At 56.5% G+C, this 25577-nt stretch overlaps 8 protein-coding genes across 8 annotated transcripts; 3 read left to right on the forward strand and 5 right to left on the reverse strand.

The window, feature by feature from the left end:
• Positions 1-638: 638 nt before the first annotated feature.
• Positions 639-3346, forward strand: CMQ_4759 (mitochondrial carrier protein; the record flags this gene model as incomplete). The annotated part of the gene is made up of 7 exons (XM_014312915.1): positions 639-961; positions 1021-1101; positions 2034-2326; positions 2391-2609; positions 2672-2860; positions 2915-3067; positions 3126-3346. The coding sequence occupies 7 exons, from the start codon at positions 639-641 to the stop codon at positions 3344-3346; spliced, it is 1479 nt and encodes a 492-aa protein (XP_014168390.1).
• A 317-nt stretch (positions 3347-3663) lies between these two features.
• Positions 3664-6006, reverse strand: CMQ_4290 (aaa family ATPase rvb2; the record flags this gene model as incomplete). The annotated part of the gene is made up of 1 exon (XM_014312446.1): positions 3664-6006. One exon carries the CDS (start codon positions 6004-6006, stop codon positions 3664-3666), a length of 2343 nt encoding a protein of 780 aa, XP_014167921.1.
• A 729-nt stretch (positions 6007-6735) lies between these two features.
• CMQ_4339 (cytochrome c) lies at positions 6736-7573 on the reverse strand (the record flags this gene model as incomplete). Its single annotated transcript, XM_014312495.1, has 4 exons — positions 6736-6760; positions 6833-6927; positions 7006-7196; positions 7558-7573. The coding sequence occupies 4 exons, from the start codon at positions 7571-7573 to the stop codon at positions 6736-6738; spliced, it is 327 nt and encodes a 108-aa protein (XP_014167970.1).
• Positions 7574-8409: 836 nt separating this feature from the next.
• On the forward strand, positions 8410-9468 carry CMQ_4664 (uncharacterized protein; the record flags this gene model as incomplete). Its single annotated transcript, XM_014312820.1, has 2 exons — positions 8410-8931; positions 8986-9468. The coding sequence occupies 2 exons, from the start codon at positions 8410-8412 to the stop codon at positions 9466-9468; spliced, it is 1005 nt and encodes a 334-aa protein (XP_014168295.1).
• Positions 9469-11757: 2289 nt separating this feature from the next.
• On the reverse strand, positions 11758-14323 carry CMQ_4757 (3 exoribonuclease family protein; the record flags this gene model as incomplete). The annotated part of the gene is made up of 6 exons (XM_014312913.1): positions 11758-12441; positions 12501-12947; positions 13304-13835; positions 13911-14045; positions 14108-14210; positions 14290-14323. The coding sequence occupies 6 exons, from the start codon at positions 14321-14323 to the stop codon at positions 11758-11760; spliced, it is 1935 nt and encodes a 644-aa protein (XP_014168388.1).
• A 1106-nt stretch (positions 14324-15429) lies between these two features.
• CMQ_4560 (psp1 domain containing protein) lies at positions 15430-18332 on the reverse strand (the record flags this gene model as incomplete). Its single annotated transcript, XM_014312716.1, has 2 exons — positions 15430-16102; positions 16171-18332. The coding sequence occupies 2 exons, from the start codon at positions 18330-18332 to the stop codon at positions 15430-15432; spliced, it is 2835 nt and encodes a 944-aa protein (XP_014168191.1).
• Positions 18333-22634: 4302 nt separating this feature from the next.
• On the reverse strand, positions 22635-23857 carry CMQ_4295 (NifU; the record flags this gene model as incomplete). The annotated part of the gene is made up of 3 exons (XM_014312451.1): positions 22635-22790; positions 22858-23454; positions 23498-23857. 3 exons carry the CDS (start codon positions 23855-23857, stop codon positions 22635-22637), a joined length of 1113 nt encoding a protein of 370 aa, XP_014167926.1.
• A 584-nt stretch (positions 23858-24441) lies between these two features.
• Positions 24442-25492, forward strand: CMQ_4578 (hit finger domain protein; the record flags this gene model as incomplete). Its single annotated transcript, XM_014312734.1, has 2 exons — positions 24442-24773; positions 24838-25492. The coding sequence occupies 2 exons, from the start codon at positions 24442-24444 to the stop codon at positions 25490-25492; spliced, it is 987 nt and encodes a 328-aa protein (XP_014168209.1).
• Between the last annotated feature and the right edge of the window lie 85 nt (positions 25493-25577).

Genomic DNA, 25577 nt, shown 5'->3' on the forward strand with positions numbered 1-25577 from the left:
GCTGTGCGGATCGCCTTATAGACTCATTTTTGTGCCCTTTCTTTTTATCTTACTATATTTGAACCTGAAGTTGGATCTGTTGTCTTTCTCAGGGTTGTGTTTGCGTGTTGCATGTGAGTATAGACGGGATGGTATTGCAGGAGATGGTGTGAGTTGAGGATAGAGCACTATGTCATTTGCCCTACGCGGCGTCGTCTGAATGGGACAATAGGGGTTTGGAATCCTATTCAAGGACGCTTTGCTCTCTAACAGGATCAATAGTTGTATTCTGTACAGCTGTACTCGTGACTCATTTGGTTGAAAAGTTCAAGTATGTCGATGGTTTTAGGGGCAGCTGGATAAAACGTCCCGATAAATAACTGTCATTTTTTATTCCAATACACTCGTTAGCACCCTCCCAGGCTTCTATAAGACTGCATACGGAGTACTGAGCATGTGCTCGTATGGCTGCTGGGCTCCAGCCTGATAGCCAGCCTGCAGTAAAGCCGATCGTTGCCGAAGTGTGGGGGGCTCTCTGATTGGCCGACAGGCCTAGCAAGTATTTTCGGGAAAGCAAAGCCGCGCAAAGCAAGCCGCGATATCTTGGACCACCGAACATCAGCCCGACCGCGCCGACTGTCCCCCGTCTCCATCCAGCCATGTCGAGCGCCGAGCTGGTGCAGGCTTACCGCAGCCTCTACCGCAGCGGTCTGCGCGCCGTGCAGTACTCGAAGCCGGCGCGGTACGTGGTGCGCAACCAGCTGCGGGCGGCCTTCCGCGACAGCAAGGCCGGTCCGGGGGCGTTTGATGCCCGTGCCATCCGCAACACGGTCTACTTTCTCAACGCGGCGGCCGAGTCGCGCGAGCTGGAGCACCGGATCGTGCGCAACCTCGTGACGACGGCCTACTGGCGGGACCGGCGGGCGGCGCAGCAGCGGCCGTCGTGGAGCAACGTGGTGGCATCGAAGAAGGAAAAGCCAGTGTGAGTGGTGTTTCTTTGTCTTCTTGTCTTCTGCTGCATGCTGACTTGGACACGACCAGTGACGAGATCGACCGGACGGCCTACGACCACTACGACCAGACGGTGAAGCAGCTCAACGCAACGATGAGGATGTGCCTTCGGTGAGAACACGAGAGAGATCAGCCGTGGAAGAATGCCCAAAGGCGACACGCAGTCTTGGCGAGCAGAGACATTGGGACGCCAGCCACATGCCGCACGCCTCTGTATACGGGTGGGACAAGGGGCTCTGGCAACAAAGATGCCACGTGCGACCGGACATGGGCATAGGCTTTCTCTTTCTCCTGTACTCCGTACACTCTGTACACAGATGTCTTAGTCAAGCTGGATCACGTGTGGAGGACAATATTCGACGTTTGTATGTAATGCAACCCAATGCACAGGTGTGGTGTGATTGAGGGGTTTGGGGGCAGCCAAAATGACGTCGGCTGCCGTGCAGACGAACCACGGCTTGGGAATGAGCTCAGGCAGAAGAGGGAAGCTGGCTGGCAAACGCGGGGAATGAAAAGGCGGCTCGACAAGCTAGCAGAACGAGCTGCAGATACCACCCTTCCAGCTCTCGTGCTGCCATGATGTATTTATCTCTCTACCCGGTGTATGTAGGAGACCTTGTGAGCAGTCAGCAAACGAGACAGCTGATTGATCTGCCCGGCCTCCCAGAGGAGGAGCCGTTCTTTCGCTCTGCTGCGACACGGCGATTGTGTCGGCTAATGATACAGCTTGGATCCAAACAGCGCTGAGCAGCTGGCCCTGTCTCTCGTTTGTGCAGATAGGACCCACTTTCGCCCCCACCAAAACCAGTCATTTTGCTCGCTTCTTCTGCCAGACAGCCGACAGACAGACCGACGTGAATGCAGTTCCGGCGGCGACAGCAGCACTTGCCGACGCGCACACGCCTCCCCGCCACCGCTCTGAGCCTGCACGCGCGCACCTTGAGCTGCCGACGCGTTGCCGAGCCGAGCTGAGCCGGACTTGATGGACCGTCTCCAGGCCGCTGACTGCTGCGCGACTGCACCGAACCAACTACAACCGCAAGGGTCCAGAGGAACTCGCCACGGGCTCCGGCCTCTCGATCACGGAGCATGCCGGCCGAGACTGATTCTGGTCGAGACGGTGCCGCGGTCGTGGCCCGGTCGCACGCCCATCCGAGGCGATGGGTGAAGCGATACCGCACCGAGGTCAGCGCCAGCATGTCCAGCGTCCTGAGCACGGCCTGCGCCTTTCCGCTCGACAGCGTCAAGACGCGCATGCAGACGTACGGCTACGGCGGCTTCGTCGACTGCGTCCGGCGCACGTACCGCACCGAGGGCGTCGGCGGCTTCTTTCGCGGTGGGCTGCCCCTTTTCCCTCTTCTCTGTCGCGGCGAGGCTGACAGGCGTGGCGAGCATCGCAGGCGTGACCGCGCCCATGGCCAGCGTCACGATCGTGCGGACCATCTCCTTTTCCATCTACCAGCGCGCCAAGTATGTGTATGGCGACTGGATCCGGCGGAATGTCGGCTACGACGTCCACGGCCACGTCAGCCAGGCCGGCTCCTATCCCAGCCTGTGGACCGTGGCCTGCTTTGGGGCGGCGGGAGCGACGGCCGGCTCCTGCATCACGGCCATTGCCTGTAGGTCGTGTCGGTCCTCGTGGCAACAGCTTGCTCGGTCGCTGACAAGCCGTGACGAACAGGCCCCTTTGAGCTGACGAAGCTCAGCGCGCAGATCTCGGTCCTGATGTCGGAAAAGGCGCAGTGCCCCGACCCCAAGTCCTACGCGGTGGCCTCGAGCTACCAGAACAAGGGCACGCTGAAGACCATGGCCAACATTGTGCGCCACCGCGGCTTGAGCGGCCTGTATACCGGCTTCCGGCTACACCTCTGTTCGTCTGCTCCCCGCCCTGGTGGGGTGCGTGATCGCTAACACAAACCAACAGTGAGGGACACGCTGGGGACCGGACTGTACTTTATGACGTACGAGAGCAGCAAGCAGCTGATGACGACCGTTGTGGGCGATGCCTCACCTTCGAACCCGGTGTCCGTCTTCGTGGCCGGCGGCCTCTGCGGGGTCGTGTCGTGGGCTTTGATCTGTGAGTCTGGTTGCCTGGGACAAACGCGGCGCTGCTCCCACGCTGACCTGTCTGACAGATCCGATCGATTCGGCCAAGAGCATCTACCAGCGCAACGCCCTAATGCACGCGAAAGGCGAACACATCGAGCCGGCCAAAGTGAGCTTCTTCCGGAAAAACATGTACCGTGGGCTTGGCGTATCGATGACTCGGTCTTGCTTGGTGAATGCCATCTTTTTCTCGGCCTTTGAGTTCTGGAAGAAGCATATTGATGCGTTGGAGGACCATGCAGGGTGGTGATATCGACCATTTAGTCGTGCATATATTAGGGAATATAGAGCAGTCAAGTCACGTGTGGTCTACAATATGTCGCTTTTGCCTACCTTAACTCCGTGCAAGTTACAGAGTAAACCGTCAGCCAGTAAGCAGATTCGGCTCCGCTTGATTCATATCTATAATTTAGAGAATGCGCTACCGTCAGACTGCCTTCTTCCACAGTCTGACCTCCCAGCGAACGCCTGAGGCTCGCCCCAAGTCCTCGTGCTTTGTGTGCAGCACCCACGTGTTCCCACATGTTGCACGTTGTCCATCCTTGTGTCCTAATCCTACACCGCGCGTCAGCGCATCTTCTTGTAGCGTTCCAGCTCGGCCGCGCTGATGCTAGGCTTGACCTTGGCCAGCGCGGCCTCCCAGTCGTCCTGGGACACGTGCGTCTCCTCGCCGCTGACAATGGTGCGCTTGAGGCAGTTGGTGGCGGCGTTGCGCCGGAGCAGGTCGAGGTCGGCGCCCGAGAAACCATTGCAGCGACGATCGCGGGCGACAGCGGCGAGCAGTCTTTGATTGTCGGCCGCGGCCCTGGCGCGCGCAGCCTCGACCTCGTCGGAGCCGGCCATGGGTGTGTCGGCAGGCGGTGGTGGCAGGGCAGCGTTGCGACAGAGCGTCTGCAGAATAGACACGCGGTCATCGGACGTGGGAGGGCCGACAAAGATGCTCTCGCCCAGACGGCCGGGTCGCTTGATGGCCGGGTCGATGATGTCGGGCCGGTTGGTCGCGCCGATCACGTAGATGCCGCTCCGGTCGACGAGACCATCCAGCTCGGTCAGCAGCGTGTTGACGATGCGCGCACTTCCATCCGATCGGCCGTCGTCACGCTTTGCTGCCAGCGCGTCCATCTCGTCAAAGAAGATGACACACGGCGTCATCGCCCGGGCCCGCTCAAACAGCTCGCGCAGCGCCCGCTCCGACTCGCCCACATACTTGTTCAGCAGCTCCGGCCCGCGGATCGAGATGAAGTTCGCCTTGCTCTCGTTCGCCACCGCCTTGGCCACCAGCGTCTTGCCGCAGCCTGGCGGCCCCCAGAGCAGAATCCCACCCACCGCCTCCAGGCCCACGGCCGCATAGCGGTCTGGATAGCGGATCGGCCAGATGATCGAGATCTCCAGCTGCTCGCGCACCGCCTCCATCGCTCCCACCTGCTCCCATGTCGTGTTCGGGATCGTGCTGAATCCCTCTCGCTTGGCCGCTGGTACCACCTGCTGCGTCGCCTGCCGAAAGCTCCGCGCTGGGATTCGAGGCTCTGCCACCTTCGTCTCGCCTGCTGGCTGCTCGGCCGCCACGACCGCGTGCATCAGACGCACATGTTCGGCACTGCCCCAGAACAGACCGTCGTCTGTCGCAGCCCCGTCCACGGTCTGCAGCCGTGCTATCTTGTCGTTAAACACCCGCTCCATCTCCAGCTGGCTGGCCGTCTTGGCCACGTTCTTCAGATCGCTGCCCACAAATCCCGGCGTCATCCGCGCAATCTCCTTCAGGTCCACGTCGTCCGCCAGCGCCATGTCTTGCGTCATCTTCTGCAGGATCTGCTCGCGCGCGTCTTGGCTCGGCACGCTCACCGCCACCTCAATGTCGAACCGCTGCCGCACCAACGGGTTCAGGTTGTTCGCATCGCTGGTCGCCGCTAGCACCACCACATTCTTGCCTGCTTCCGTCTCCCACTGCAGCCGGTCCATGCACTTCTTCAGCGTCAGCGCTATCCGGTTCTCCATCGCCCCCTTGGCCGTCTGCTCCTGCTTGCCCGCAATCGCCTCGATGTCGTCCAGGAAAATCAGGCTGGGCGCCATCCTAATTGCCGCCTCAAAGATGTTGCGGATGTTGCCCTCCGACTCGCCGCTGACCCCGCCAATGATCTCCGGCCCCGATACCGCGAAGAACTGTGCCTTCGTCTCGGCTGCTATCGCGTTCGCCACGAGCGTCTTACCGCACCCTGACGGCCCGTACAGGAGCACCGACTGGTTCGAGTAGAACCCCGGCTGCAGTGGAACGCACACGAAGTTGATCAGCTTCTGAATCACATCGTTCATCCCCGAAATGTCGCTGATCTTCGGCCCGTTGGCCGGTATCACCGTCGGAACCACCGCTTTCCCCCCACTGTCCCCGCCATCTCTCCTTTCCCTATGCTCGTGATCGCTCCCGCTGTCGCTTTCTGATCGTGCCCTCTTGCGTTTTCGTAAGCGCCTCCCATCCTTTGGGCGCGTCTGTTTTCTCACACGTCCTGGTGACGCTTCAGATCTGGCTGCCTCTGTATCTGCTGCTGTGGTGGACAGGTCCATAGCGATCGCAGATGTGTCAGCAGTATCTTGTTCTGCGGATGTCGAGACCGCCTCGGTCGCAGAGACCGCTGGTTCGCCAGATGCTGAATTGGGATCAATATTTTCGGCATTGGAAAGTCTCTCCTTCACCCGCTCGTCCAGTATCATCTCAACAAGAGGCTCCAGGTATGACCGCTTGCGACGAGCAATCGGGTGGTTGCGGATTGCGTGAAGCCTTGCGACTACAGAGTATATTGTCGGTCGCGATTCTTCTCTCCCGGAGCGATGCTCTGCATCCATATCTCCGATCACTTCCGCCACCTTCCGCCTCTCGTCGGGCCGGAAGGCCAGTCGGCCACCCATCGGCGCCATTTTGTCATGTAGAGATGCGGTGTTGAAGTAAAAAAAAAGTTTATCTTATCTGGCGCAGTGTGGATATACAGATCAAGACGGACGGCTTGGCGGGCCATATTACTAAATAGAATCACGTGACATCTCACTGCCACGTCACATAACCTAAGTCACATGATGCTGCACGCGACAGGAAAGCACAAAGCCTTCCCGCAAGGGTACGGAGTACCTCGACCAGATGTATGACCATGCAGGTGCATAATCACAGAAGTCCTACGTACCAAACATTGGACAGCAGAAATTAGAGGAGAGACTATGTGTATTGTGGTAGATTAGAAGGTCAGGAAGTATCTCCAAGTCTAACCGAAAATGAGATAGAGCCAGATGTGTAGACAACAAATTACGGAAAATTTGCTAGAGAAGCAGAAAAGCATGACGTGGTCGGTTTTCTCATTTTCCAACCCGTCGTCTAAGATGCAGCTGGTTGGAAACAAAGGCGAGATGTGTGGGTTTTCCGTAGTATTTTTTTTTTCGTTCTCGGACTTATTCTGAAATCCCGATTCTATCGTGTTGTGTAGTAATATGTTGTTACAACGCCGAGCCGCTGCATCGCTAGGGCGCTCATCGCTATGCGTCGCGGGCCCTCAATCCACTAATCCATCGGTTTCCGGACGCCGGATGTTCCCATGCTGCGCAGCACTACAGCTCCTCCGCGTGACTGACGCCCGCCGGCGTTTGTGAGCGCGCCGCTTAGGCGGTGGACTCCTTGAGGAAGCTGGGAAAGGTGTTAGCTGGAAGCGGTAAAGGCAAAAGAGGCTGGCAGGCTGCGGTACAGGCTATGACGTACGTGATCAGGTCATTCCGGTCCTTGTCCTTCTTCAAGCCACCAAAGGCCATCTTGGTGCCGGGGATGTACTTCTTGGGGTTCTCGAGGTAGGTGAACTAGAAGAGGAGCTTGTCAGTATTGAAGTGCAGCCAGAGCACAGCCCAAGGCTGGTGGCTGTGGGCGTGGAAGCCTACCAGAGTCTCGTCGGTCCAGGTGATGCCCTTCTGCTTGTTGGCATCGGTGTAGGCGTAACCGGCGACGGAGCCGGTCTTGCGGCCGAAGAGGCCGTGCAACGCCGGGCCAACCTTGTTGCCACCGTCCTTGTCGACGGTGTGGCACTGGGCGCACCGGGTCTTGAAGAGGTTCGCACCCTTCTTGGCGTCACCTATGGCAATGGGTCAGCTGCGAGATCGACGAGTGGCATCAACGGCGCATGAGCTGCTGCTGCGAGAGTCGGGTGAAAATGCCGCACGAAGCAGCTGTGTCGAGCTATAAACAGCCACTCGGCAGCTCCCCGACCTCCAGACACGACTGCGCGCGAAAGAGAGCCTGCGTAGCTTCAATATACGACGCCAATGCCTTCTATGAGGCGGGAGCAGGTCTGGGGTACAAAGGCGGCAGTCAATGGCACGAATGGCCTTTTGGGGGTGGACGCAGGCGCATGTGGTATGGCGATAATTTTTTCGCTCTCGTTCGGCAGCAAACAGCAGCAGCAGCCTCGCTAGTGAACAAGCAAAGCAACTTACCGGGTCCGGCAGGCATTTTGGCTGAGAGGTAAGGAGGGGTAGTAAAACGGTGGGTGAGGAAGTGGTGAGAGTTCGGGCAGACCGTGAATAGGGATAGTATAGAGGTGGAGGAAGGAGGGAAAAGGAAGGAGAGAAAAAGACACGGAGAAATTATTATAGAGGACGAACGGCAAGAGCGATAAAATCCGGGCTGACGGATTGGCAGCGACTGCAGGCCAAAGCAGGCCAAACCCCCCAAGAGCGCAGAGGAAACCAATGGCATGTGGCGCCCGTACATTGCCACAGGGACTGCCAACAGCCGCGCCAGAGCCAATCAGCGGTCGCTCATTTGTCTTGATTAGCCAGCAGTGTTCGGAACGCCTACCGCAGCGCAGACCAGGGCCGCAAAATAACCCACAATCGGAAGACGCCGGGGCGACTAATGCATGCGTACGACAGGAAAATAGTGCTCGTTTTTTTTCGCTTTTTTTTTCTTTTTCTTTTCGTATCGGTTGTGCCCTGGGAAAGCGTGCCGCTGTGCCGGGGAATCGGCATTGACGAATCGAACCACCTGTCCATTTTCAGCGGCTTCTTTTCGCATTGCATCGTTTTTTTAATTTACCCCCTTCACCACAAGCTTCCCTTCCCCCAGACGTCCTTCTCTTGCTGACCGCCCATTGAGCAAGAGTGGACTGAGCCTGATTTGTTGATTTGTCGACTGACCGACTTCCAGATCCTGGAAGCTTCAGATTCCGGACACCGAACAAAGCCCGCTCCTCTCTGTCTCTCTGCCACGCACACTGCTCTCCCGACCTTGCCTTATTCAGCATCGCTCCACACAGCTCGTTCCCAGGCAACATTTACACCCACCAGATGGCCTTGTCGACGGCATCGCCATCGGCTTCCGCGGCCGTCGCCATGGCCTCGTCGATCCCGCGCTTCCTCCTTCCCCGCCGAGGACCCATGTGGCAGCAGCAGGGCCTCGCTGTCGCCGGCATTTTGCAACGCCGACCGACAACAGCAGCTTCTGCTACAGCACCAGCATCAGGCTGCATCGTGGCCGCAGCCTGGCGACATGCATCGTCGGCCCGGTCGTCGCGCTGGACACCACCGTCTGCACCGTCTGCGTCGTCGACTGCACCTTCCCCTCCCCCTCCCTCTCCTTCTGCCGTGCTTGAGAAGCCGGCCAAGTTCAATCCGCCTTCGCACGGCTCGCGGCTGCCGCGCAAAGGCGCCGCCGCTCGCGCGCCGCCGTCGCTGCACTACGGCGGCGAGCTCTCGCCGGCCGAGCGCCAGGCTCAGCGGCTGCGTCAGTATCCCGGCACCATGGCGCCTCCGGGCACGTGGTCGCACTGGTTCTGGAACAGCCGGGCGCTGCACATGGGCATCACGATGGTGGGTGCTCCGTTCGTCGTACTGCACGAATTTGTGTGTGCTGACTAATCATAGACGGCCCTCACCATCCTCGCCATCTACACGTTCCTCGAGAACTTCCGCCGCTCGTCGCCCTTTGTCGACATGCTCCCGACGGCCGCCCAGGCGCTGCGCCATCCCATCCTCGCCGTCCGCACCGCCGTCGAGGTCTTCCGCTTGACCGAGGACCAGCGCATCGCCGAGATCTCCGAGAAGCGACAGCGCCGCGTCGACGACGTCTCCAAGCGCACAATGTACCGCAAGGCCCACGGCCTCGAGGAGACCGTCGGCTTCAACAGCGGCTGGCTCACCGGCGGCGTCAAGAAGGAGGGGCCCACGGCTCCGGCCCGCAATGAAGAAGCCCCCGCCCTCAGCCCGGTCGAGGCCGTCGCTGCTGCCGCTGCTGCGACGCAGTCGGCCGTGGACGATGCATCGCCCGTTCACGGTGCCCTGCCTCTCGATGGGCAGGCCGGCACAGATGCTGCCGGCACGCGGAAGCGGTTCCTGGGCATCTTTTGAGGAAACCGTATATCACGTGACTCTCCCACATCATGTAAAACGACAACCATGGACATCTGCAATCTCATCTCTCTGGCGTGACGACATAGAACGGCTGGGGAGGACACATAAATACATAAAAAACATCAAAGGTACACGACCATGCATCTACCAGTTGGCATTCTTTTCATTCCTATTTCTCCTAGTCTCGACACTGTTGCAGCCTCTGCCGATTGCCACCAACTTGAACCATAATCTTGTATGACTAGCTGCTGAGAACATTGTTTATTAATGATGGGTCTGGTTGTAGACTTCTGGGCAGCTTCAGATGGACACTAGAAACAAAAGTTACTGTTAGCCGCAGACATGTGCAGCAATATACGGAGATCTTAAACGACAAAAGGTAAATACTAGTATGAAAGCCGTACGCTAAAGTGCTTACATTAGGGATTGGCGCCGTCGGCTACTTGTCTATCTATACTTTCGGGGCCTTCCTTGCTTCACGAAGAATCTCCGTCATCCTAGAATACAATCCCATGTCCTCTTCCTTCCACCTCTTACCATTTGGAAATATCACCCTCCACAGCGTACTACCACCCATTGATCCCATGGGTTAATAGATTGAGAAGTTCTCCTCTGCAATCTCAAGCAACATGCTTTCATCACATATAGTACCAATCTTCGATCGGGCTAGCTTTCCATCGTCTTCATAGTTCCAACTCTCAAATTCGGACGGCCCGATGTCTTTGCCCGGCCCGCTGTAGTGGATGCATATCCAGAACAAGACCCAGAAGAACGACTCCAGGTCATGCATGAAAGAATGTCGCTCGTCTAGAAGCGCCCCGATAGCCATGAAAGCCCTCGTGCCGGTCTTTTTCATCGCACCCGAGGCATCTCCTCGCTGTATCTTAACGGCGAGGTCCAGATCAATCAAGAAAGAAGGCCAGGAGGTGTTGTTTTCATGGTCCTCGTTGATTGAAAAGATAGTTGATAGAGATGTCTCTGTGAAGAAAGCCTGCCCCGTGCAAAGATTTGTGTCCCTCTATGCAGCATTCTAACGCAGCAAGCAGAGCTGATCGGGAGCTTTCCTTACAGATTGGCTTTCCATAATCACGAAGGATAACACCCCGATGTACTCGGTTTGGCAGAGGGCAGCTGGCTGGTTTTGTTGAAGAAGCGGGACAGGGTCGCTTCCTAGGCGGTAGAGAAGCGCCGGTCTGACTTAATGCCCGCTTTAGGCCGGCGGTGCGTCCGCTCTTACTTGAAGTCCCCGGTCCGCCATGGCAGTGCGACGTTGTTGAGAACGTTGTTGAGAAGGCTACAGAGGTTACAAAGGGTAGGTTACTAGAGTACGAATTTGTACCGCGCACTGTTAAAAAAGTTACTGGCCTGCCATAAGCCCCTGGTCGGACCCTGGTTAGTACTTGAACCTACCCTACTCCGTAGTTTCTTTCGCCTGTACGGAGTAACCGTCGTAGGATGAAAAGACTAATAGAGGTCGCGTTTGGTACTCCGTATTCGCTACGCAGCTGGGGAAGACTCCTTTTGATTCGCGGGTCTCTACGTGACTACAAACACGTGATAGTCTCCATTTACGGACAATATTCGTGCCACACTCCACTTTAATTGGAAAACGCAGAACGTGCACTTACTAAAGTTGGTGCTACCCAGCCTATCTAATTACCACCCTTCTTACTCCGTAATGAGTTTATTTTGTAGACTATGTGAAGGGATCAGCTGGAGTGCAGATTGTGGAGCGATTTGGTGATAATCGAGGGGGGCTCGCGGAATAAAGTATGTGCGCGCCGCGCGAGGTCCAGCGGGGCCAGGGCGGGGTGATCGGCGAGTCTTGCCCGTTAGCGGGAGAAAGTACTCCGTACCGCCGAGCCCTCCCGATTATCACCAAATCGCTCCAGCATCCAGCACTCTAGTTGATCCCTTTACAACCTTGTTAACGTTATTAACTGTTATACTTGGCTAATAATTCATTGGGCTAGTAAGTATAACAGTAAGGCTATAAGGAAGGTTTTGTACAAATTTACTTACTTTTATTATTAATAGCTATCGAAGATAAATACTTACTTATAATATCTTTAGCAACTGAATTAATAATATAAGCAGCACATTTATCATGGGTATTAAAATCTGTTTCCTGTTTAGGTGTATGTATAAAGGTATTACTATTCGAGGCATTATCTCGTGTAGTACTAGTAAACAATTAGTAAAGTGAATTTTAGTATACTGTGAACGCCTAAGATATGATGTCTCTAGAAAATAGCAAGCAGAACAGGCTCCGCTCCGCGGTCGGCATCACACCACCTCTACCGCGCCCAGCCCGGCAAAGACCTCCTCGGCCACGCCGCCCTTTTCCAGCACCCGCTGCGTCATGGCCGCCAGCAGGCCGACGCGGGCTCCGCCTCGCGGCGCCCGCCAGACCCCGTAGACGGCCTCAGTCTCGGGCAGCCGCGAGGGCGTGCTGTTTTCCTGTGGCGCGGACGAGCCGGCAGCCTGCTGCTGCTGCTGCTGCTGCTTGACCTTGGTGTCTGGGTTGTAGGGAGTGCCGGGCGCGGTCAGGCGTGACGGCGGGTCGATGGTGCGGATGGCGAGGAGCCGGAGCGAGGAAGAGGAAGACGGCGCTGTCGTCGTTTCTGCTGGTCGTGGAGGCTCAGACGCGCCCACGGACACGGCCAGGACCGCGTTCGCGACGGCCAGCTCCTCGGACGTCGGATCGAACAGGATGCTGTCGCCGACGGTCATGACGAGAAGCGTGATGGGCGGCCGCGAGAACGGCTGCTGTGCTGCTGCTCCGGCTTCAGCTCCGGCTTCGGTCGCGCGGGGGTACAGGTACGTCGACGCGTCCCAGTCGTCGTTGAAGAACGGGTCCTCATCGCCTTCGGAGACCAACCGTGGAAGCCGCGTCGCCAGCAGAGCCAGATGGCTGGTCAGCGACAGGAGCGGCAGCGGATACGAGAGCGGGGGGGAGATCAGCAGGATCTGGTCAGTCAGCAGGAGAAGAACAAGGAGACGGAGAAGCAGTTGCACGGGTCCCTCACATCCAGGTACAGCTTCCAGTGGAAGCGCCGGTTGATACGAAGCGCCTGTGCCAGGTTGCCGTCGGCCAGCAGAGCCTCGGCCAAGAGTGCCGCCAGAAAGACGGTGTTGCTGTCGTCGTCTCGCAGTCCCGGGATTTCAACTGTCACCTCAACCCAGGACGACGCGCCCGATGTCGATGACGCCGATGTCGAAGCCGATACCCCGTTCCCGTCCTTCTTGTCCTCGCCGCCTTTTTCGCCGCCCTCGACATCCTCGTCCCCGTCGTCATCGTCTTCCCGTCCTGTCCGCCGCGTCTTCTCCACATCAGCCTTGACACCCACTATCGCCTCCGTTCCATCGGAAAAACACACGCGCGCACTTCCATTTGCGCCCGGCAGCATGCCCGTCTCGGCGCGCAGAGGGCGGAATTGCGTCGGCGAACGGCCATCCGGTCGGATAGGAGGTGTCTGCGACAAAGACGTGTGTAAAAAGGCCAGCTCAGCCGGCGACAACAGTACGTGCTGTGTTGACGCCATGACTCCGGGCTCTGTATGCGTCCAAACTGTACAGCGGGGAGCTAAGGTCGACAAGAGGAAGCAGTGCAAGCGAAAGCCTCGATAAACGGAATAAACTTTTTTTTACTGCTAGCAGTACCTGATTGGCTCTGGGATAATCTAAAGTGGAGCTGTGAACAAGGCTGAGGTTTCATGCAACATGGACAATAAAAATCGGCTCAAGCTTCAAGTGCCCCAAGAGCCGCCTAAGATAGACCTGTGTATCTGAACACAGCAATAATTTTTTAACAATCCACAAACGACACTACCTTGGACCCTCCTATCTCAACCTTCTCCTCGTATGGAAGCGTCCGAACAATTCCCGTCAATGCCTGCATTTGCGTCCGTGCCGTCTCGCCCCATGTTTGGCCACCCACCAGGGTTGCCCGGCTGCGAGGGAACAGCCCGATGGCCGACCTCCCTGTGCAGTTCAGATCGATGCTGTCCGCATGTGCGATTGGCGCGGAACCGTTTCCGTCAGTCTGCGGAACGATTATTTCGTGCACCAGATTATCACCGTACGCCCGGCCATATTGCAGTAGCTTGCGCGCCTCTTCGTGATCCTTCTGCCAGGCTGCTTTGACTGAAAGGCTTGGGCCGGTGCTACCGGTGCTAGCGCTGAATCCTGTCAAGCAGCTGCACTGTTCTCGAAGCTCATTGTTTGTCCGTTCAAAGCGGGACAGCATGGACTGAAACAGACCAAGGACCTCTTCACTAGCCTCGCGCAGAGGGAGGCGGCTAGGCATCATCATTTCTGATCTGGCCGTTTCCGTAAGCCCGTTTCCATACGCAGTCCTCACTCTGTCGACAAATGTCGTGTCCGCTTTCATCCTGCGTCGTCAGAAATGCGACGCCCAGACGCAAATTCTTACTTACCGGCTCTCTTCTGACTGCCTCATATCCTGCACTGCCTTCTTCCGCATCGATGCCACCTTTTCCTGGAACGTGCTCATATACTGCTTGACCCGGTCGGCCTCCTGTTCCCGAACGGTATCCTGCCAGACATCCCAGCTGATTTCATCAGCTGGTTGAAATTAGGCGGGATCAAGAACTGCCATGCCATGTATACACACCCATCACTGCTTTGTGCTGCTTTCTTGCCGGTCGCCCGTGGCCTGGTTGCAGCTGTCCTAATCTCCTCCTCTGGGCCAGATTCGCCAAGCGAAGTACTGGAGGCTGCCGTAGGGATAATGTGAAAGAGAGAGAAGACAATTAACATAGTTTCTCTAGATAAGTACGAACACCAATCACTCACATCGGGCGCGCGCCTTGTTCTTCCGGGGAGCCATAATGGTACACCTAGGGTCTTCTGGATACTTAGTTTGGGGACTTTGAAGATAGTTAGAGGTCAGGGAGGTACAAGTTCAAAATCCACGAGATTTCCAAACTTACTCCAATGCTTATATTCAGGTCGAGCCACGCAGAAAGGGAAGGAGCGAGTTGGTCTGATGCTGGAGCATTCTGTTCGACGGCTACCACCGTTCTACGAGGAAGTAGCGATCATCAGTATCTCGTACTACATAGACATTTGCTGTCTTATCGTTTGAAGAAGAAAGGTCGTTAATTTTGTCTATCAAAGCACTAATTCATTTTTCGCGTCTCAGCCCGCAACTCGGTACCCTTTAGTAACCATCCGTTTTCTTATTCCCTCTTTTCTGATCTACCGGTCGACAATTCCAAATAAACAACCGTGTCGAACCCATCGGACACGACGACTATGACATGAAAGAGTGTAAGAAGTGACAACGAAAAAGAAGACGGCGACGTTATGAGCCGCCATATACACGACGTTGCGAGAGTTGTAACAACCGGCTTTTTCTTCTTCTTTTTTGTATCACATTCGTACACGTGAATTCCTGCCGTACATACCCAAACGAACAAAGGAAATAACGAAGAAATGTAGACATATAAAGATGTGGAGAGATATGAAGTCTTAAGCCACCAGGCACACATAACAGGGGCGAAAAGCAGTAGAAGGGAAACGTGTATGTATATATCAGAGTACATGGTGTCCGCGCCGAGATTAAGGAAACAAGGAAACAAGGAAACAACGCAAACAGGGCAGTCTCTTATCTATTGGGGGAATTCAGTTGAGAGTTTAAACTTCATATCTCCTCCGTGTCATGATATAAGGAATAATTGGTGGCGGAAATGGCAGAGACATAAATGTAGCAAGGAAAATGGAACCACCGGATCTCATCAAAGTAACTTCAAACCTTTTTGAAAATGTCAAGCGGAAAAAATGCAAGCCAACGCCACGACCAGCGTCAACACATAGGATTGCCATCTAAAGAGTACTTTTTTACCAGTAGGAAAGGGGAAGCGGTGCTGCATCATATCAGATGCCAGGGATGATGTCGCGCCTTCGTTCGAGATAGGCGTGTTCGGCTCTCTTTTAACGGCTGTTGAGAGAGAGGCCTTGAAAGGATCCGGCCCAGTCTCCGGAAACACCAATTGGCGATAGACCCTGTCCATGCTGGGCAGCTTCGGTTTGATTGGCAGGGAAACGACCACCGCGCATCGTCTGGTAGTCGGCTGCAGAAGCGTAGGCGATCGAGTAGCCGTCTGCACCGGTCGGTATGCCGCCCTGGCCGTAGCCAATAACGGGCACACGTGGAATGCTCCCAAAGGTAGCATAGGGGTTATACTGCAATGGGGATGGATAGCTTCCGATCACACCGACGGTGGCATTGGCTGCAGACGCTGTCAGAGGAGGCTGCGGGCTGATAGTTCCAGGATATCCGCGTCCACCAAGGTTGGAGGTGGGATATGGAGACACCGATTGCTGCTGCTGCTGCTGCTGCTGCTGCTGTTGTGCTTGGAGCTGCTGTTGGTGTTCCCCATGTTGTACCTGTTGGCGGTTAGACGTCGAGCTCCGTCTCACGCCGACAGCCCCCGGTCCAATGCCACTGGGGGCCTGCAGACCGAGCGGCTGGCTCGCAAAGGAGGCCGGGTTGATAGCAGACATCCAAATTCGCGTCTTGTAGATCTTGAACAGGTCGGTGACAAGCGAGTTGAAGTTGATGTACGCATCGGCAAAGTAGTAAAAGGTGAGCTTCTTCCAGTCCCTATCAAGCGTAAGGGTTAGCAAGCTGCGTTGTACTGTGTCCAGTTGGGGATATGTCGAACGACTCACATCTGAAATTCCGCGTCGAGGATCTCCATGTTGAGGCCATGCTCCTTCACTTTCTGCATGCAGACACGCTTCGCCTTGGCCTCGTTACCCTCCTTATCGCGCAAGGCGTGGATCTCGTGGTTTTGAGCAAGGCGTTTGATCAGCTTCGGCTTGAGCTCGCCGGCATTCGGCTCTTGCATGTGGTGTTGGCCCGGAGGGCCCATACCTCCAACAGCACTCCCCTGAAGTCCCGTTGCCGAGGCCATGAGACCAGCACCAACACCGTCCTGCGCAGCAGCTGCATTCTGCGAGTACATCATGAGCCACTTGTACTGCTCCTCGGCATAGTGCTCCTTCATACGCCGGGCTTCAACCCAATCGACACTATCCACTGCGACTGTTCCCAGGTCTGTGCCACGATCCGCCTCCACGATCACAAGATCACCAGGCTTGACTGTGAGTCCCGTGCCTTCCTGGATGTAGAACACATCGGCCCGGGCACACTTGAACAGGACGATGTGAAGCGGTGTCGAGCGATTTGGCTGTGTCATTGCGTACATGCCTCGCTGCGGTGACGTCGGACGGACAGAGAATGCTGGCGCATGCAGGCCGTACGGAGACGGATAGGAGCTCGCGCCATATGCGGCACTCAGTGGCGAAGGCTGCTGATGCTGGAGAGCGGCTTGCTGAGCACCCATCAACGTGGCGCCTGGTCCGCCCGTATATAGTGACTGGGCGGCTGACTGATTTGAAGGGAACAGATGGGCGTCAGTAAAGGACGAGCCGAAGTCGGGGCCGACGTTCTGCGCCTCCTGCGCGCTCGCCTCGTGGGCGAGGACGACCTCGCTGATGGAGCTGATGGATGCCTGTCTCGTCGGAATATCGGCAAAAGAGTGCCGGCGGCTGGGGGAGTTGTCAGGGAAGCCAGGAGAGCTTTGCCAAAACGCCTTTTTCACGTTCTCCAGCTTCCGGTTTTCGAGGGCAAAAGGCGACCGGAATGGCCCAGTGGCGCCGTACTCGCTCATCCTCCGCATGGCCGCCCTCTTGGTAGCGGCAGCAATCTCACCGTCCAAGGCTTCGTCCAGCTCGTCGACAGCATAGTCGGATTCTTCTGGTACCGGCTCCTGGAAACCGTATCCATTCCCGATGCCATAGGCAGCAGCAGTAGACGCGCGGGGCCGGATGCGAGCGTTGTGGTACTGCTGGTTCGCTTGCTGGCGCAGGATGGCATTCTCGCGAGCCAGCATCTCGATCGTCTTAGCCTCGGCCGACAGCTGCTGGCTGCCTTGTGAAGAGTCGTTTGTGCTTTCGTCGTCATCGTCATCGACCTCCTTGACCTTGCCGAGCATTCCTCCCTCGCTCGACATCTCACTGAGCATGCTAGGCCGCGACGGTCGGTGGTGAAGGCCCGCATGTGTCATCGGTCGTACCCGAGAGTTAGCCAAGGAGGCGGGTGGGATGGCCAAAGGCTGGGCGGCTGCGGCCGCCATGGCGGTCTCGGCATCGAGCTGGCCGACCGAGTACGACTGTGATCGGTATGTCTTCGGAGTCGGGTGCAGGGGGATGGCAAAAGGGATTTGCGACGTGGTCCCGACACCGTGCCCTCTCGGCACCGGAGAGGTCTGCGTGGGCATGGTGTCCGAACTGAAGAAAGAAGAGCTGCCACCAGATCCGGGCGGCATGACGGACGTGGGAGAGGGAAGCACCTCGGACAACCTAGACAGCGGATCCTTCATATCAGTATTCCAGATGCCGGTGCCCCACGCAAAGGAAGCCGATGAGGTGTGTGCGCGGTTGAGCACGTTCGCGGGCGCGGTGGGGTGTGCGTTCCAGGCGGCAGCAACAGCGCCGGCGTCCGTAGACGGCGTGATGGGGTGCGGCGTGGTGGGCGACATGGAGGCGCTTGCAAACGATTCGTTCCGTGGGCGCACGCTGGCTTGACTGGTGTCGTTCAGCCACGAGGCACGTCTGACTGCCGGTCTGGGCGGCTGGTTGGAGGGGACTGGAAAGAGGGGTTCTGTGCGATGTGTTTCACCCTCGTCATCTGAGCTGGCCAGAGCTTCAGAGTCAGGCGTCGACCGTCGGTTCAACTTGTCCAGCAGGATGGCTTGATTGCTGGGCGCGGTGGGGAGGCCACCTTGGCCAAGTTTGGTTGGTGGACCGGGTTTAATGCTGGCACTCATTGTCCGCGTGATCCTTCTGGAATCTGGGACTGAGACCTAGGGTGGAAAATGGTCGTTGCCGCCGCATCCAAATCAATCCAGGCGGGAGGATATATGGCCGAAGGCTGAGGGCGCAGTGGGTTAGGCTGGCGCGATTGGCGAAAGTGCTGTCGTACGATGATCCCGGCCTTATTTCCTTGGATAGCAACTCGTTGCTCGAGAGCGTGGACGGCTGTAGTAAGAATGCTGGACAGGGAGAGCAGGGGTAGCAGGAGTTGTATCCCGTAAGCGATGCGGGTGAGAGCAGAGCGAAGAGAGAAAGAGTAAGGCAGGAAAAGAAATTAATCGATCGGTGGCGACCTGAGGCGGCCTGTATGCAATTGGTTAGCCTCGTGACGCATCCCATGGCCGGCCTTTTGAGCGGGGGGACAATAGGTGGGAGAATAGCATTGTGTCCGATCAGGTCATGAAATCACTGGGTGAACAATTGGCGGTGAAACCCCCAAAGGAAACCCCAAAGGGGACCAATACAGGAAAAAGAGCAAAGAAGACATCGGATGTTTTGAGCAGCTGGGGAACTCCGCAAGCAATTGGGAAGGTAGCTGTGTTGAGGAAGAAGCATATGGGCTCACATAAGTGGAGAACTCGGAGTGCACGATGGACAAAGGAGAGGCAAGTGGGCAGGCAGAAAAGGGGTGGGGGGATGTACTAACGAAAACAGAGTCTATACTATAGAAGCAATGGACGGAGGGTGGTCCCGTTGCAGAAGAAAGAAGCAGCCGGCAACGGCAAGCTGGTAATCGGAGAAGAAGCTATGCTGGTTCGGTCGAATCGCGGTGCTGTAAGACGGGCGCCGGCGAATACGACGGGCCGCAGTGTCTTCCGTAGGTCTGCCTGTGGCGCAATGAAGGCGGTAGACGCGATGCAGGCGAGATTGCAGATGAGATCGTCCAGAAGGCGAGTGATTAATACGGGGACACGCGGTTAATGTAGCGGTGCGGGCGCGAAGCCGGAGGAGAGAAGGCGGAGACGGCGAGGGAGCAGAGACAAAATAGGGATATGGATAAAAGAGGCGAAGGGAAGGGTGAAAACAGTGGTTCAGGCGTGCCAGCGGGCGAGGAGAGCCGCCGATGTTTCCTTTTTATTTTCCGGGTCTGCTAGAAGGTCCAAAGTGCGACATGGAATTATGCGCAGTACACCATTAAGGCCGCCCTAAAGCTAGATCGTGCGCGCGGTAGGAAGGAGAGTGGATGGGAAGAAGGGTAACGACGAAGCGAAAATCCAGTGGACGAAGACGGAAATTGGAGAGAGAGAAAAGGAGAATGGAAGAAAGCAAGACTGGTCTGATCAGATATGGAAGGAGAAGAGGGAGGGGGTAAGAAAGGGGGCACGAGCCAAGAGGAGCGCAGGAGCGTGTGAGGGCGCAAGCTTTGGGATGGAGAGAGCGCGGAAGTTGGCGCTGCTGTGCAAGTAATGAACTGCTGGATGTACTCCGTACTCTGTATCTTTGTTGCTACATCGTACTCCGCAGTGGTGCTTTTTTCGCTGTATTCTTTTCGGCTCTTCCTGCAGCACGTAGTCGGTGCTAGGCCTGCCGTTCGATCCTTTTAGGGCGGTAATATTAATTTTTGCTGGCTAGTGCCCTTCGAGAACCTACAGCCAGAAAGGAAAGGAAAAAAAAACCAAAAAAACACACAGTAGGTTGCAGCGGGAAAGCGGGGGCGAACGGTGGACGGTGAGCCTACGACGTACTCCGTAAGTGCAGGTTTGATTTGGGAGGGGGCGTGTAGGGGAGGGGGGAAGGACTTGTACGAGTAAGATACGAGTAATGAGATACGAGGGAAGTCTTGCCAGTGTCTTACGACACAGAGAGGGGTGGGCGCATACCTGCGAGCATGTTTAGCGCCCCTCCCCCCCTTTTCCCTTCTCCAGGATTGGCATGTCGCTAGGCGGTTTAGTGCGGCTTTCACGCGCTGAGTGCGGAGAAGGAGCGCTATTTCCTCACAGACAAGCAGGCCAGACCACGGCGGCTTTGGACAGCATGTTACTGTGCATCTTACATGCGTGCCAGGGATGTTGTAAGATATGGTTCAGAGCGAGCAATTGATATATGTGGCGTGTTGTGAGCACAGTGGAAGGGAAAGAGGGCGGAAAGTAGAGAAGAGGGTGGAAAAGAAGAGAGGAGGACGAGGGGAGAAGAGGAGCCGGGGACTGAAGGAGAAAGCCACAAGACGAAAATCATGACATTGTCGCCAGACCAGGAAGGCAAAAGGGAGGGGGCGTTGGTGGAGGTCCATCGCATGGTCACGTCCTTGTGCGCCTTGCAAGATGCACAACATTTCCAATTCACGAGCCATTTCGCAGAGCTTGGGCCACAGCGGAGACAGCACCTGCAGCACCCGTGTAATAGATAGAATACATGGCGGTACAAGTAAGATACAGAGTACACGCTCGTACCATGTACTCGTACGCTTCTCGCCGTGCAGGTCCAAGAACAGCTTCGGGCGTCGTGATCTCTGCATATCAATACCAGCATTATTCAGAGCACTCTCGCTGCCCGCTCACGACGACGACGCATATCAATCAGCACACCACAGGATCGTGCATTGCTGTGCCAAGTTCGCCTCCCCCATCGACCAATGGCCAGCTGCCCCACGCGGGCACAGAGAAGAACAGGCCGCGTGATGTGCTGCTGCACGGCTAGCCGGCATGGGCACTCCACATCCCCTCTGCCGCCACCTGACTTGGTGAGGAGGGGAGGGATCGCTACTACGACGTGTGGTCAGTGTCCATTTCGCACCTCATCTCGGCCATTGCGAATCTGGGGAAAAGACACCCCACCCACTACGATTTCCGCTCGTCTTCCCGCGATTGCCAAAGGCAGGTCGTCCTTTTGCTCTGCTCCGTCCGTATCGAACTCGCATTGCCCGTGCAGGTTTTATCAAAGACCCTGCATTCCTCTTTCCTTCTTTTTCGGTCTCCTGGACCGCTTGTTGTTGAATTCTTCCCCAGGTCTCAGAGTCCAGCTTCCATGGAAGTGCTTGTGCTACTGTCCATTCGACAGGGAAAATGCAACCCTCCTTTCTTCTTCCCCTCCTTAACTCACCCCCCTCTCCCGCCGATCCCTTCGTGTTGGACGCTGTAGACACTGGACTCGCCGTGTGCAACGAACGCATGGTCCCAACGCCACTTGCAACAGCACCTACCATGTAGAAGGCCTCGAGCAACGTCCGAAAAGAGGGGTAAAACAAAGGCCGACGAGCTCGCAGCGAACGGTTTCTGTCACCAGAGCTGTCTCATCGCGCGAGATTGCCGCCATTGCTGTTGGCACCCGAGCCACTAAATACCATGGCGTAGGGATGACAGACAATGGGCAATCCGACAGTGACAAGAACCCAACAATAGACGATGCACCAAAAAAGTAGATAGGAAGCTTGCGAAGCATCAAAACCAATGAGACCGTCAGGCTCTGACAGATGAGGGAGCTAGTTACGTGCCCTCCCCCCTCCCTTAGGTTGCTGCCTTGCAATCTTACCAAGCCTCGTTTTGTGGACAAATCATTAGTACAGCTAACTCGTACCGACCCACGCCCATACATCTGGGAGGGTGCCAATCGCATGTCTTGATTGGCGCATCAATTGCATTTGCTTTTTCCTTGCTACCACACCGTCGCTAACACTGACCGCCATGGGCGAGCGGGCGGCGAAGCATATCTCAATTTTGCCAAGGCTTCGCTCTTCTCTCCTTCCAGAGGGAGTATCAGTTTTGTCACACATTCCGTTGCTACTGGGCGAAGTTTCTGAGGACATCCGTCATGCTAGGACGAAGAGCGCTTGTCTCACCGGGCAATCGGGTGTACTCGTTTCATGGCGGTAATTTCAAGATGCGTAGATGTGCGTCTTGTACTTCGTACGGAGTAGGCATTGCAGCCCATGAGTAATACCCCGTACTGTGTATGTCTGCTCATCCAATAAGGTCAGGGCGTCTCTGTCTATCCGAGACATAAGAGAAATACGGTAGACCGGCCGAGATATTGATTCTTGCCGGACGAACTACAAATTAGGGTGGGACACTAAAAAAGAAGCAGAAAGAGAAGACACGTGCAAGTGAATCAAGCTGGATGCCAGACATCGATTTTTCACATAGACTGTATGTGTAGCCTAGCGGTATGATTTGGAAATTACGTTGCTAGGAGAGCTGAATACTGTTGTCTCTGTATCACTGCAAGATGCCCTCGATGGGAGAACCGAAGCGATTGATTCTATACTCGAAACCCCACGCAGTACACATTCTGATGCTGTGCGACTTGTTTAACCGGCCTGTCTAACCCGGGACCGTGTCTAGAGTGTCCTTTCCTGTCGTCGACGGCGGCACCGAGCCCTTTTGCAGCCGCAGCTTCTCCTCGAACTTGGCAAACTCGGCCAGCGACACCTCTTCCTCCTGGTCCAGCACCTGCCTCACGACCTTGACTTCTTCGATCTGTATGTGTTAGCGCGGTGAGTAGAAAAATGGTTGGGTTTTTTTAAAAAAAAAAAAAAGGACGTACATAGTGCATCAGCATGCTCTCAATGCCGTTTTTCAGCGTCACCGTGCTGGAGTCGCACGTCCGGCATGCGCCCCGTAGCTTAAGCAGCACCTCGCCGTCCTCGAAGCCGCGAAACTCAATGTCGCCGCCGTCCTCCTGGATGGCCGGTCGGATCCGCGTCTCCAGCAGCTCCTTGATCATGCCGACGACCTCGCTGTCGTTCTCGTTGTATTGTAGCGAGTCCTCGTGCACTGCTTCTGCCTCGGCACCCTCGCCGTGCGTCCCGTCGACGCCCTCGGCCCCGGCGCTGCCTGTCGCTGACGGCCGCACGATCGCCTGGCCCGACGTGATGGCCTCGGTGATGAGCGCAAACACCTCAGGCCGAATATGCGCCCAATTGGCGTCGGTCGCCTTGGTCACCGTGATAAAGTCGCTGCCGTAGAACACGGCCGTGACGCCATCGACGTTCATCAGCTGTGCCGCCAGCGGCGACGGGTACGGCGGCGCGATCGTGGCCCGCGGGCTGAGGTATTCGATGAACGGCGAGGCAATCCCCTCCGGTAGCACCTGGTGATTCGGCAGAAACTTGATTGCGTCCGCGTTCGGCGTGCTCTCGGTCTGGATGAAGATGGTGCGACGGCCGCGGCCCCCGAGAGCCCACCAAGGCTGAGAGGAAGAGGCTGAGGCCAAGGCTGAGGCCGAGCTGAGCATATGCGGCCGTCTCGGCGACGCGGACGGGGAGGAGTAGGAGGAGTAGGAGTGCGATGCGGGGGCGGATGCGTGGTAACGACGCAGACACGGCGGCCGCATCGTCCTGTTCGGCGAGGCCGTCGACAGAGTCGCAGAGGTCACTCGAGGCACCTGTCGACAAAATGTTGGCCGACGAGGCATGAACGTCGCCATGGCTGTGGCAGCAGCCGAGGCTGCCGTTATTCGTGTGAGACCGGTCTTGGCCATGATTGCTGTCGGGCGAGAGACCGTATTTGTGCAATGTCGATGGCAAGAAAAGCCGGAATTGCATCTGCGGTATCAATGCTTTAGTAATATGCTATGGCCGAGAATTACCGCCACTCGGCACTGCTGACAAAACACTGGGCCGGGAACTGCGTTTACGGGTGATGTGATTGGCGGCCAGAGCCCGAGCTGGCCAATGGCGGGGTCGGGACAAAATTAGACTCGTCGTCATAGGGGAGGAAAAAAGAGCACGAAGGCGATAGTGCATGTCTGCTGGCAAATAGCAGAGCTGGGGTGGATCAGTTCTAGAAAAACTACAAATACAACTTTTCTCAGCTTGAATTACTAGGCGGCAAGCGGCTTGTGTTACGAAAACATTACACGCTTCGTGTGAGAAACGCATGATATTACATTACCCGGTAGCACTTTCATTTACTGCTGCAAACGCCCTTCTACCTGGTAAGATACTGTCCCTACTCTATACGGAGTAGTGCAAGCAAGCTCCGTTTGGGCGTCATCTCTGAGTCATCCAATAGATAGGGTTTGATAAGACTGAGATCTGTAGTTATATCTAGCTATGTCAGCAATATTTCTTAGTCTTTTATTTTCGTCTTCTTATCGTCCTTTTCCCTTATAAACAGAACACAACAAATGACTCGACAGTTCCACGAGCAAGAGACCGGACCAGAAGCTTCTTTCTTCGTCTCTCCACTGCTCTTCCACATACCCTCCCAGAACAGCATCATGACCGCCTCCCTCGACAAGGTGCCCTCGCCAGAGCAAGCCGGAGTGGACGAAACCGGCGACGCTGCACTGCCCAACGGGAAGCACCAAGCGCCCCAGAACGAAGACGACAAGGGCGAGGTCTCGTCCGAAACAGCTACAGAGTCTTCCGAAGTGCCGGCCACCAAGCGCCGCACGCTCTGTGGTGTGTGCCACAACGAGGCGGCCAAGTACAAGTGTCCCCGTTGCTCGCTGGCCTAGTACGTGTAGTGTCCTGCTCTGGGCCTGGCTCCTGCTCCGCCCTGCTTGCTGACCTCGAAACAGCTGCTCCGTTGCCTGTTCCCGCACTCACCGCGACAGCCACCCGCCAGAGAACGACGACATCGTCACCGCTCGTACCGCTACGACTGCTGCCATTTTCCCCACACCGACAGCACCTCAGACCAGGCGTCACCCCTTTAGCGTGCTCGACGATTCAGTGGAGCTGAAACATCTGTTCTCCAAATATCCCCACCTTCAAGCCCGCCTGCGGGCCATCTACGAGGCCACGTTGCCGCCGGCATTACGACAGAACCAAAACGAGCAGCAGGGGCCTTCTTGGGAGGCATCCTCGCGGGGCCGGGGCCGTGGCGGCTACCGCGGTGGTGGTCGTGGTGGCGGCGGCCGCGGCGGCAGCCAAGCAGGCCCAGCTCCCCGGCTCGACCAGCCATGGACGACAGAGCTTGGCCTACGGCAGGGTCAGAAGGCGCTGCGACGGGCCCGTATTGACCCCGGGGAGGACGGTGACAGCGTCCGCGAATACTGCGAGCTGGTGACGTACCTGCTGGCCAGAGGAGAGGACGACAAGAACGCGGCAGCTGCGGCGGCGGTAAATAACCTTACGGCCAGCGATGCTGCTACCGCATTGGTGCAAAAGGAAGTCTTTCAAGGAGACGTTTCTCTCATCAAACGACTCTTAGAAACCGACGGAGACCATTGAAAAGAAAAGAAAGAAAGCTTATGCCACCCTTGATTAAATTAATTCATTTTGGCCTCGGCCATACGTCTGGTACTAATTTCTGGGA

This window comes from Grosmannia clavigera (assembly GCF_000143105.1).
Source record: "Grosmannia clavigera kw1407 unplaced genomic scaffold GCSC_97, whole genome shotgun sequence".
Classification (NCBI taxonomy): domain Eukaryota; kingdom Fungi; phylum Ascomycota; class Sordariomycetes; order Ophiostomatales; family Ophiostomataceae; genus Leptographium; species Leptographium clavigerum.